Source organism: Rhea pennata, chromosome 6 (genome assembly GCF_028389875.1).
Source record: "Rhea pennata isolate bPtePen1 chromosome 6, bPtePen1.pri, whole genome shotgun sequence".
In the NCBI taxonomy this organism is placed as follows: Eukaryota; Metazoa; Chordata; class Aves; order Rheiformes; family Rheidae; genus Rhea; species Rhea pennata.
This window is the reverse complement of record NC_084668.1, coordinates 22,162,883-22,175,376: the sequence shown is the minus strand read 5'-3', so window position 1 is coordinate 22,175,376 and position 12,494 is coordinate 22,162,883. Positions and strand designations below refer to the sequence as shown.

The 12,494-nt window shown below is 43.2% G+C and overlaps 2 protein-coding genes across 3 annotated transcripts; one reads left to right on the top strand and one right to left on the bottom strand.

The window, feature by feature from the left end:
* Positions 1–900: 900 nt before the first annotated feature.
* On the bottom strand, positions 901–3,247 carry PHOSPHO2 (phosphatase, orphan 2). 2 transcript variants are annotated; one of them, XM_062578508.1, is made up of 2 exons: positions 3,122–3,247; positions 901–2,169 (listed from the first exon to the last, which is right to left on the bottom strand). In XM_062578508.1, the coding sequence occupies exon 2, from the start codon at positions 2,165–2,167 to the stop codon at positions 1,442–1,444; it is 726 nt and encodes a 241-aa protein (XP_062434492.1). In that variant the 5' UTR covers positions 2,168–2,169; positions 3,122–3,247; the 3' UTR covers positions 901–1,441. The 2 variants fall into 2 exon arrangements, with proteins under 2 accessions (XP_062434492.1, XP_062434491.1); XM_062578507.1 differs by having other exon boundaries at positions 2,967–3,146.
* Positions 3,248–3,252: 5 nt separating this feature from the next.
* On the top strand, positions 3,253–10,874 carry CFAP210 (cilia and flagella associated protein 210). The gene is made up of 9 exons (XM_062578506.1): positions 3,253–3,299; positions 4,910–5,065; positions 5,340–5,513; positions 5,608–5,801; positions 6,754–6,910; positions 7,736–7,875; positions 8,693–8,885; positions 9,414–9,578; positions 10,339–10,874. The coding sequence occupies exons 2-9, from the start codon at positions 5,015–5,017 to the stop codon at positions 10,636–10,638; spliced, it is 1,374 nt and encodes a 457-aa protein (XP_062434490.1). The 5' UTR covers positions 3,253–3,299; positions 4,910–5,014; the 3' UTR covers positions 10,639–10,874.
* Positions 10,875–12,494: the final 1,620 nt, after the last annotated feature.

The window sequence follows — 12,494 nt, the reverse complement described above, 5'->3', positions numbered from 1 at the left end:
CCCTAAAAATATTCAGCTAAGTCAAAGAAGGTACTGACAACATCAAAGGCAAATGATGAAAACCGTCCCCCCCCCCAAAAAAAAAAAAAAAAAAAAAAAAAAAAACCGCACTGAAAATGCAGAGCAAGACAGTTACAGCTGTTACAGGCAGCTCCATCTCAGGCACCTGTAAGTATGAGCGCTAGAAAAGTTGGACTAATTTCTCAGCTATTAAGGCAATAAACCTAAAACACATCAAATCAATAAGAGACTACATCATCATTTTGGACATTTTGTGGGACTATAAAAAGGCAAAAATTTGGCATGAAAATACATTATTTAACTTTAATGAGACATTTTTAGCATCTCTATATGCATTACCAAAATCAGTGCAAGTGGTAAAGCAAACAGTCCCCATTCACAAATGATTCCTTTAAAAACAGAAAAAAAAATCCATTAAAAACTTCAAATGGGCAGAGATGTTCCCTCCTATCCTGTGAGAGAAGATTATACTCTTATATTCATAACAATGAAGAGGTGAAAGTAGTGTAAAAATGCATACAAATCCCGCATTCTGTGGGCCTGCACATTACCACAGAAACCCAGCAGGAAGAAACAAAACACCTTGCTGACTCCCAGATGTCTACAGGAAAGACTAGCTCCAGCTCTGCACAGAGTGCAACAGCACACCGTTACGGTGACAGTCAGGAGAATTACTTTTCTTCAGACAGAAAAGCAAAATTCTTACCGTTCTCAAGAATAGAAGAGGTCAGACTGAGAAAGTAAATTAAGGTGTTATCCAAAGATTTTCTGAAGCTGCCACCCACATTTGTGTTCACTATCTCCAAGACCTGAGGACACAAAGGCCAGCAGAATATATTAAGCAAATCATGCATTCTCCTTTTGTCAGTGATGGTAGCTTTTATTGACTTTAATATAAAACATTAAAAAGTAATTCTGTTTGGTAAAATATTTAGTATATTAAAATATAAATGCACCTTCAAATCAAACAAAATTACAAGCACACTAAATAATTTACACATTAAGTATCCTGATTTAAAAAAAGTATACAAAGCCCAGAACCTTATTCCCAGCACCTAACATTTTACAAGAACTTCATTCTTTTGTGCACTAATCCTATGTCTTCTGTATGCATGTGAACAGAAGTCAGTTATGCAGTTGATAAAGGCTTAGAAAATAATAATTAAAAAAAAGGATTATGTTCAATTCTCCTTGCAACCATTCTTCTCCATTTTATTGGAATACGTAGTATGTTAGAAAGTCATTTTAACATCATTTCCCCTGTATTGTCAAAATTGAAGATAAACACTTTCATATTGTATTTTAAAAAAACCCACAGGTCCAGATAATATCATGTCAACTTTACAATTTAGTGGTTTTATGTGCATGCAGTTATAGGAAGATAAAATATAACAATATTTATTTCCTTTTATCATTTGAATTATTCCTTAAGAAGCAGTTTCAAGTAAGACATTATTTCTCCACCAGTTGACCAGACCAGAACAGAACATTCTACAGGACTGAGATTTTGAGAGAGCTGAGAGATCTTCTTCTCTAAAGTATATCCCTTCCTAGGCATAGCAATATCATCCTTCTTCAAAAAAGTTACTGGGCATAGATCATTCCCACCATCACCTATATACACAATTTGTGTATAACTTACTCCTTGCTCCAATTGTTTATCTAGAAATTCTTTTAATACTTTCCTTTTACAAAGGTTTTTAGGGCACCTTGCACAATAGTGAGTGTGGAAATTCTGTACAGTAAGATAGTCAGTACTAGTAAACGCTGCAGGGTTTGTAAACACTTCATCAAACACCTTATGAAAGTCAGCAGCTTTTAAAATCCAGTCAATAAATACTGTATTAGAATCTGAAATAATTATGCAGTCAAAGAACTCTTTGTTCTTGCCAATAAAGCCTAGAAGATCTACCATCCCCGCAGTGAATGGAATTGTTGTCATAGTTCTTCTCATCTCATCTTCTTTGATGCCATTGTCTCCCAAGTAGGCAAAGACTTTACCCATATATTCAGTCCAGTGTCCTGGTCGATAGGAGTTTCTTAATTCATTAGGAAGCTTTTTCCCAGGAGCACATTTCACAATCCAGGTATCACTGTTTTCATCTATGATCGTATGGTCAAAATCAAAAACCAACAGAAATTTCATAGCTGTCAGAAGAGTTTTCAAAACACATACAAAAAAAAAGAAATATTTATATAAGCAAAAGTACTGAATTCCTATCCTGATCTTGTACTCAGGAGAAAAATAACTCTGCAAGGAAATAAGGAGTTAAGACAAAATCTAAACACAGTAAACTATTTATAGCTACTATAGCTGTAGGAAAAAGTTGTGCTGAAGCTAAAAAAAAAAAAAAAAAGTAAAGGTCAAAGTTTTAACTCTAGCCCCATTTACTGTATTTAAAACAGACAATCTAGATGTATCTAGATGCACACTGTGTAGTTATTAATATTTACTGATGCAGAATCAATCTTCCCTTCCTCATACATTATTAGTTTGATCAACGATTTTCAGTTTCTCCGTAATCATTTGCCAGTGCAACAGAACTGGGATTCTGTCAAACAGCTTAAAGTTTTCTGCATCCAAAGAGAGGCAAACAGTACTGAGCAGCTGAAGCCAAATTATTTATAAATATGGGACACACTGAATCAAGCAATCAACAACAAACACTGCCATTGCTGCATCGCGGAGGAAAAAAATCTCCGGACTGTGGAAACCCCTTGGGGCAGAAGCCCCCCGCGCCTTCCTCCGGTATTTAACGCCATTCTCCTCAAGCACATCTGCTGCCGCAGCCCCGAGCACGGCCCTCCCTCCACCCTCGGGCGCTGCCCACGCCCGCAGGCCGCGCCGGAGAGCACGGGCCGGGCCGGGCCGGGCCGGGCCGGGCGCACCCGCCGCCCCCGAGCGCGGGGCAGCAACGCGACCACCGCGAGCCCGACAGCCCAACCTGGAGGGGAAAAGCAAAGCGGCCCCCCGCGGGGGACGACGGAGGGGCTGGGCCGGGCGGCCGCCACGGACCGAAAAGCCAGGCGAAGCGGACAGCACCGCCGGCAGAGAGGGCCGGGCCGGGCCGGGCGGGGTGCGCGCTCCGGGCCGACCCACCTCAACGGCCCTTCGCTTCCGGCTTCCCTTCGTGCAAGCGCCACCGCCTCGCGGCCGGCCCGTCACGTGACCCCGCGCCGCCCGGTTGCCCGGCAACGGCGCGTACACACAGCGCCGCGGCTTGGGGCTATGGCGGCGGCTCAGCCCGAGCGCCCGCGCGGGCGGCGGGAGCTGGCCCGTGAGTGGGGCCGCCCCGGGGCGGGCGGCGGGAGCTGGCCCGTGAGTGGGGCCGTCCCGGGGGGGGGGGGGGCGGGCGGCGGGAGCTGGCCCGTGAGTGGGGCCGTCCCGGGTGGGGGTGGGGGTGGGGGGCGGCGGGAGCTGGCCCGTGAGTGGGGCCGCCCCGGGGGGGGGGGGGGCGGGCGGCGGGAGCTGGCCCGTGAGTGGGGCCGCCCCGGGGGGGAGGGGGCGGGCGGCGGGAGCTGGCCCGTGAGTGGGGCCGTCCCGGGTGGGGGTGGGGGTGGGGGGCGGCGGGAGCTGGCCCGTGAGTGGGGCCGTCCCGGGGGGGGGGGGGGGGGGCGGGCGGCGGGAGCTGGCCCGTGAGTGGGGCCGCCTCTCGCGGCGGCGGGTGGCGGCGCGAAAGGGCCCGTGCAGCACCGGAGCACCGCGCGGGAGCGGCACACGAGGTGCCCGGGCCCTTCGGGCGCCCCGTGGCCGTGTGCAGGGTGGCTCAGCTAGGAGCGGCAGCAAGGGGGACCCCAAACACAACCCGGGCAATAACACCTGGCTGGGCTCTCCCCCGCCACCTCCCTCCGGCTCCCCCGCTGCAGGCAAGAACTGTCATGCCTGCTCCTGCCTGAAATTTAACTAGAAAGAACTAACCTGAACGCAGTGGAATTGCACTATCATAAAAAACCTGGAAGCTAGAAAACAAGGAGGTTTCTGGTGATTCAGAATCTACATAATGTAACTGTGTATTAGTCGCTGCCAGGTAACTTTTGGCAAGGCTGCCTTTATCTGGGAAGAGGCAGAAGATCGGGCCTAGTCACCAAATAAGACAAATAGATTAATAACTAGATCTTCAGCCAGATTTTGATTTCAGCATAAGTACCACTGCAAGTGAAGCTTCCTAATGTTTTAGATAAGTTAATCTTCTGAAAATCAGATGAACATGAATTTCTAAAAGAATCTCTTTTTTTGATCAAAATTCAATTTCATTTGAAAGTACTGATGATCAATTTGAAGGGTATTTTGCAAAACTTAACAATCACCTAGAAAACCTACACTCACACATACACGTGTGCACCACCCATATTCTAATAAATACGAAGAGCCCAGGACAAGGGTGGTAAGGCACAGCCTGTGGCCATACTGCTGTCCCCTCTGGCTGACTCCCTCCACCCTCAGCAGAATAGCTTCACCAATATCCCCTTTTCCCTTTTGGGAATACTCCCTGCTCCCTCCTATCCTCAGAATTACACCCAAATACTGTCTCAAAAGTGTTAGCTATCACAAGCTACATATATACATACCTACAAACAGTTAAGGGGACGTGCAAATAATTAATTCACCCAGACAACGGTGTGGTGCAGCCCAAGTACCTACCCAACCAAGCTTACTGTGCAGATGTAGATGCTCTGTCTTAGGTCTAGGGTACTGGGATAGGGAAAGTAACTCTTATAACTTAGTATCTTACTGTGCAGGAACATCTTGATACAGATTTAAATTTAGGATTTTCTGATATCAAGTAACCTCAATATCTTTTCTTCCCTATGCATAGCATTAAATGGTTTGGCAGAAAATAATATTCTAGATGGATATTTTCTTCCAAATGATGTAGATCTTCATCAGGTTATTGTATTGCCAAAAGCCGAATGGGAAAGGATTCAGGGCAATCTTGGCAGTACAACTAGAGAAGCAGCATGTATCCTTGCTGAGAGGAAAGAACGGAAAGAAATGCACTTACGCTCCAAGGCAGCTGTAAAGGACTGGCCCAATACCATTATGGTAAGTACAGGATAAACTGGGGCAGTCATCTTCATACATGCAAAAAAACACTCATAGCAATACTCTAGCTGTACTTGCTTTGTTTAAATTTTGCTTTTTACTAAGTACTTTAACTAAATTCCTTTTAAATAGTTTAATTGTTGAATTAAACCTAAAATTCAGAAATAAAAAAGTAATTTAGTATATCATCTTCAGACTTTTATATATTTATCTACAGTTTTAAAGCATGCTCTGCAAAAAAAAATATATATATATATACATATCTGCGTTGTAGGGCCTGGCACAAAGGAAACTTAAAGCCAAAAAACTATGTGCAGAAAGGGAAGAGGAAGAGAGAAGGTTAATTGATTTGGAAGAAGCACAATTCCAAGCAGCAAGACGGAAAGAGGCTATCGATCAAGCAAGCACCTATCAATACTATAAGACTGAAAGAGTGAAAGGGTTACATGTCTGTTGACAACTTACTATTTTTAATTTTAAATTTTACTGATTTTCTTTAGACACTTCTGAACATGTAAATTATTTAAATTGTTCTCTTGTAGAGTGCACTTCTACTTACTGAGGTCCTTAAAGAAAGAGATGCTCAAGTTGAATTTAAAAAGTTAAAGCAAGATGTTAATAAAAAGAAGGAAGAAGAATTGGAACATGAACGTAAAAAAGCTATTCTCAGAGAACAGGAGAAGGCACATGAACATTATATGAAACAAAAGGCACTTAGCAGAGCTCAGCTGGAACAGTAAGTAATATTTCATCAATAGCAATTCTATTTTTTTCTTTATTTAAACTCTCTTCTCTAAATATGTTCTATAAAGCTTTTAGAGAAACCTATTAATTGTTTGCACCACAAATGCAATGTTTTAGAAGAAAGTTCTAGAGTTCTAAAAAAGATCTTGCACAAAAGGGAAAAGCTGTGATATGCAGTGTCTTGTGGTTGCCAACAGGCTGCATGTAAAATGGCCTCTAGCAGGCAGTGTCAATTTGTTGTCAGCTCACTATTCAGAAATAGTTATTGAAAATTCATATTAACTCAGTTTTGTTTCCAGAAAAGTAAAAGGTTAAACCAGATTTTCCATTTGGCCATAACCTGATGCCAAGAGAATGCATCTCTGCTATCTCCATTCCTTCTCCCAGCTCTTCCAGAAACCTCATAGAGGGCTCCCCAGTGGTGTTTACAGGACTGGCCCAAGAACTCTGACAGATGAAATCAAATTCCTGCATGGAGAGGAAGGGCTCAAAGTCCAGTCCCACATATTCCAGGTCCAATGTATACACTTAGTACACAGAACTTACTACACAATACTACCAGTTTAAGCTGTGGCCTGCATGTGCATGAGGAAAAACACAGGTATCATGGGACTCACTGGGGAAATCCTCGTTGCTCAGACTACTGCAGACAGGCTAGAATGTCATGAATAGAGTGGTGTTGATGGGTCACTCAGATAAAAAGTAACGTGTTACCAGTCGACTGCAATCTGATTGTGCATGATGCGTAACTAATTTCTGGCCAGAGGATGAGGGGCTACCTTTCAAAACGATGATGCTCTTTTTGACCTCTGACAGTCTACCCACCTCCACTTCAAAGTACAGATTCTTTGGTGCTAAGGTACCTCTAGACATGCAGAATCCTTGTCTTTTCCCTGCTTTACAGAGTCCCTAGCCCATTTCTCCAACTCCTTTCTCTGTTTCAGAATAAAGGAGCACAAGCGTCAGGCAGAACTGGCCAAGCTAGAAGACAAAAGAGAAGGAGAAGAAATTCAGAGATTGACTCGGTTGTACCAACTGGAAATTCAGAGAGAAAAGGAGAAGGAGCAGGCGGAAAAGCTTGAACGCCGGAGGCTGCATCATGTAAGTAATAGGAAAGCAAAGAGTTTGGTGCTGGTTTTGCTTTGGCTGTGGGGGTGAAAGTTGCTTTGATGTAGCTAAATAAGGAGGCCTGAGAGCAACCGGAGGCTTGCTGACTGCTTTCCTGGTTAGGAAATTGATCAGACTTGCTGCCCTCTTTACCTTCAAAGGTACCTTGCCACAGGTGAAGCAGCAATGCCTCACAACGGTTTTGACTAGTATGTGAAAGATGGTATTTTTCACATGAAACTCTAGAACAGCCCTCTTCAGATAGTAATGGGATCGAGCTCTTAGACTGGGGAAGGTTTGGATGAGGTGGGCCAGGAGCAACACAGTTGTGTGTGTTGGTGGGGACTGCATATTCCCATTCCTCTCAACTTGTGAGTGAATGGAAGTGAGGAATAATCGTCACAACACTGTGTAGTAGCATTGTGGTACTACACCCCATTTTTCTGCTGGGTGAAAGAGCACTCCTTGGTGTCCTCACTCTGCATCTACCATTCCTCTCATGTTTGAACAGGGTGTGTTCCTCAGTGCCCATACTTCATTTATCCCTCTGCCTATCAGTGTTTTCATATAACATGTTGGAAAAGTGGCTGTGTTCAGTGCTCCATCCCCCTTCTCTTTCCTCAGACTATCTCCCCTTCATGCATGCTTGAACAGGGAAGCAGAAGTAAGTGGAGGTACTGAGAATCCCTTCTCTTCTTTCTTAAAAAGAAAGATGAAGAGATAGAATAGGGAATAGTTCTTTAAGTTGATACCCAAGGCCGAGATTTCCTAAACTTCATCTGTTGTTATAAATATGTCAGAACCACTTTATCTATGCAGAAACATGTAGCTGACCAAAAAATAATCAAAGCAGCAGAGGAACAAAAACAAGAGGAAGATGATGATCGGATTAGAGCTCATTTTAAAGCAAAGCAAATTATTGACAAGCTGAGAAAAGAAAAAGAAGCTGAAATGCAAAGGTAGGTACAAAGCTAGATAACAATTTAAAAATATACTTTAGTCATAATTCTTTCAGACTGATGACATAATAAAAACTGCAGTTATTTTGCAAATAAATTCTGCTAATAGCTAAAGTAGAGAATTAAGGAGAAAAGGGGATTTCTTTCTCAACTTCAATAATAAAAGCTGGGGTGAGGGGAATCTATCAATTCTTCAAAACAAAGAGTTGCAGAAGTGCAAAGCTGCACACCAGTGTGTTGTGAGTAGTGATTTTCCATAAGGCCTGCAAAAGCTCCACCTCCTCAGCAACTGAAAACAATTAAGATCATGACTGAAAGCAGTTTTGGAGCATGAGCTATATTTCACTGAGGCAGATGAAGAAAAAAAAATGTATCTGACTTCTTAACTAGGCACCTGTATTAATTACATTGGGGTATTAGTAAGGAAATACGGTTTATCTATTTAACAGTGAGAATACAGCATAAAGATATCACTGAGCTAACAAAATAGCTTTCTTCTCTTACCTCTTCTCATCAAATACTCCCAGTAGTTCTTCCTGATGGTGAGATGCTAAGTGGACTCCTCCCTGAGTGATCTAGCTTATTATTGCAACAAAAAGCTAGCGTGACAAAAACAGGTAACAATTATTTGCCAAATTGGGTATTTTTAAAGAATAGAAAAGGAGGAATGCAAGGAGGTCAAACAGTTGGGTGAGTAGACCTGTGCAACAAGAGGAGGAAAGAATGGAAGCAGCATTACTTGTTTTGGTAGCAGAAAAAAATCAGTAGACCAGGTGGGTACCATGGTAATATTATGATAGTTAATGTTCCCCTACAGGCTAATGCAGGAACACCAGGACACCATTGTTAACCGCCTAGCTGCACAGATGAGTGAGGCATTTAAGATGGAAGATGGTCGTGTTGCTAGAGATATTGCAAAAAAAGAAGCTGAACAAGAAAAAGAACGCAAAGACAAAGAAGAAAAAAGAAAGGCCGACATTGAATCTATTGCTGAACACAGAGCCACTGTGGTAAGAAACTGGGAGAAGGAGGGTAAGAATACACTACAATACAGCCAAACTTCTGAATATCTTTAAGAGATACAAGAGTTTTTAGTATCTTCTTTTTAGTTTTCATGGAGAAAGACACATGTTCAAGTTCTCACTTAACAGTCACCTCTTACATTTACCATATAGAGGTTCAGGAATAACTTCTTCAGAAATGTGCAAGCTGTATGTGTGATGATACTCCCTCCAGAGCTTAGAGGTGGAAGGCTCTATAATCATTGGTAAATTGTGTGAACATTTTCCATACTTAGCACTGTCTCTCAGCATGCTTCATCAGGTTATCTGCCATCTTTCCTGGGGTCCTCTGTCCCTCTCCTGCCACACTAGGTGCATATGTACCAGCTCTGCTGAAAACCCTGGGCTTGGACACTGGCCAACTACACTGACCATGCTCATCACAGCTCTGAAACAGGGGTGGTTTTGCTGAAAGACGTGACTTCCAACTTAGCTGGCTAGCTACTTGGTTAACTTTGTGTATTTTGTAAAATATAGATGAAGATGAAAATGGAAAGGGAGAAAGAGAAAAAAGCAGAGGGTAAAAAAGAACTTTATGACTTAATGGAAACAGATCGTATCTACCTGGAAATGGAAAAAGCCAAGAAACAAAGACGTCGTGATGAAAATATGGAAGTCCAGAAAATTCAGGTCCAGCAAATGGTAAATAGAAGCACTGTACTCTCTCAGCCCCTTTAGAAAAAAGTATGCATCTAAACCAGCAGGACTAGATCCTGGCAGACAGAAAGAGAGAAGGGGAGCTTTTTGATGTTGCTTTTTTGCCCGTTTGTATGACCTGTACGACCGCAGCTGCTGGTGTTGGGGACCAGCCCCCTTTCAGAGCAGGGGAACAGCATTCTCTTTGAGACTCTCTCTGACCATGTTGGTCAAAGAAGATTACCTGAAAGTGCCGACGGCAGAAAGATCAATACTTTCCAAATACGACTTTGAGACCCCATTCTGGGATTCACATCCCTTTTCTGCACATGAGCTTCCTTTCTGCTCAGGACCTCACTACTAAAATCCTTCTGGGGATGGATGAGGATGATCTCCAGAGGTCCCCTCCAACCTCAACCATTCTGTGATTCTATGATCCCTGCTGGGAAGCCACTAATACAAAGCCTTTCCCCCTGAAGTGTTGTGCAGGTTCAAGCTGGTTTACAATAACAAACCACACCCTATCCTCTGTTACTGTGAATTACTGCTGCCATCATGTAACTTCTGGATAGGCCACCACAGAGCAGCAGTTAATGTTGAGATTCACTACAGTATTCAATTAATTTTGAAAAGAAGAAAGATTTTGACAGGTATAAACGGATTCACATCACCTCAGATCTCCTGTAAGCTTATCCTCTGTATGTTTTAATGGATGGTTATGCTGTGAAGGAAATACCAACCTTTGCTATTCCCTTTTCTTCGCTAGGCTGAAAAGCAGGCAAGAAAACAGCAGGAAAAACAAGCAGACTTGGACTACGATGCTCAGAGAGAGGCTATTGCATTTTTTAAGGAGTGTGAATTTCAGAACTATGCAAAGCAAGTAATTGAATCAGAGTCCAAGACCACACATAATCTTTATCCTCTTCTCAAAGCATCCAAAGAAGGAACAGAACTGGTACATGGGCCACATTCCAGAGGAAGAGGACCTAGTTATCAAGCACAGGACATTCCTGGAACTCAGTTACCTTGTTGTATCTGTACTACAACTCAAGAAGTAAAAACATGAAATAACACTAAGACTATCCAACAAGGAAAGCCAAAAGTAGTTTCCATGTGATAAAAAAATAGATTTAATGTCTTTTTGAATCTTATGGGAAGAGTTTAAAACTATAAAGGATCCATATTGAATACATGCTATTAAGCTGGAAGCCCATTTGAAAAAAATGCCAGAGATCTGACTATAGTCTCAGAAATCACCAGCTTGTATTTTTTGAAAGTTAGTTTGTTAAACTGGAGACAGAGTAATTGACTTCTGTGTAAAATATTCCATCTGACGCCTCTCTTTTTTCTCTCTTAAGATTTTATTATTTATTATTCTAAAAATTCACTGAAAAAGTTCCCTACTTTTCAGGCCTACCACGTATGAATGTGAGCCAAATTTCCAATGAAGGATCAGCACGGAATTCTTTTCTACAGTAGCTACATTCAAATAATGCTAGTCTACTTCAAAGCCCTTTTGGTCTTACCTCTCCCCTGTATCCTTCAGCATGTAGAATGCTGTTTTGTTATCAGGATAGAATGTCCATTATTTTCTGCATATGTATTAGTCACTTCTTTCACTAGCCCTTTTCCAGTTAGATATTCCCAGTAAAGAAACTCTATAGGTTCTACAGAAGAAAGCTCAACCAAATACCTTGAAAAGTCAAAATAGTTATGGTCCTGCAGTTCTTATAGAATTTTGCAACTAAGTCTGCAAAACAAGTATCACATACTGCATAATCAAATGGTATTATATGCAAAGATATATGTGATTTGATCACAGCTAATAAAAGGTGTCACCTACCAGGAAAATAGGCCCAAATATAGCTGTGATTAACTACTACAAAAATAGCATGGCAACAAGAGACAGCATAATTGGACTCTTCTTTCAAAAAGATTAACAAACATTCAATCAGTGGCAAATAGATCCAGATCTAAAACTGTTTCTCAGATTTCTGCAGCCAGCATGGAACTGCTCCTAGGCTTACTCTTGAACACCAAAATCACACACACCTCACTCCCTAAGCTTTGTTTCTTGGCTGAAATTTTCCCATCATGTTCCTGCCTTGGACAGAGTTAGAATTTCATATAATGACTTCTTCAGCAAATATCCTGGGGTATAAAAAGAATATTCCCCCTATTCTGGGGTCTACTGGATAGAAAGTCCAAAAAACCGAAAAGCCTCGCTTTACTGCACCCAGCCCCACGAGCTGTCTGTCTGTCTTGGCCAAACTGGAAAATGATACAAGTTCTAAAAGATAAGAAGCATTTCATAAAAAGATGCTTGATTATACTTTTGCTTGAAAAATTGTCCTCTGGTTTGCTTTTAAATTTCTAAGCCCACTTTTCAGGCATCCTGAGCCCGGCTTCTGAGAGCAGCAGGCTTTGGCAGAGCAGTCTTTTGGGCAAGACACAGCACCAGCAGAGGCGAGGTCCCTGCAAGCGCACCCCACTTGCGTAGCTGCAGCCTCCCGCACCCGTGAACCCGGCCAGCGGCGGGGCAGGCTTCCTCCTTTCCCGACGGCAATAACCAGCTCCTTCCTCTAGGACTCTCTTTTGCGCAGGCCAAAAGGGGGGGGGTTTGGAAAAGCGAACCTAGCCACTCGTCGCGTCGCAGCCAAAGGGGCTCACCTGCGAGGCCCGGTAACCCAGCAGAGGCCAGGGGGCTTCCGAGAGTCCCCACGGCAGGCAGGCCTAGAGAGACACAGTCCTCGCAGAGCCCCGCGGGGCTGCCGCCCGACACCCGCTGCCTGCGCGCAACAGGCGCAAACCAGGGCCAAGAAAAACTTACAGCGGAGCTCAGAGCAGGAGCAGAGATGGAGGAGCGAGGCGGGGCAAGAGCTACAGCCTCTCGCCAGGTACGGACTCCCTGCAGGGAAACGC

Coding starts and splice junctions, on each gene's coding strand:
- PHOSPHO2 (XM_062578508.1), bottom strand. CDS start 2,167: ATGAAATTTCTGTTGGTTTTTGATTTTGACCATACGATCATAGATGAA.
- CFAP210 (XM_062578506.1), top strand. CDS start 5,015: ATGCACTTACGCTCCAAGGCAGCTGTAAAGGACTGGCCCAATACCATT. Junction 5,514..5,607: donor AAAGAGTGAAAGGGTTACAT/GTCTGTTGACAA, acceptor GTTCTCTTGTAG/AGTGCACTTCTACTTACTGA. Junction 6,911..7,735: donor AACGCCGGAGGCTGCATCAT/GTAAGTAATAGG, acceptor TTATCTATGCAG/AAACATGTAGCTGACCAAAA.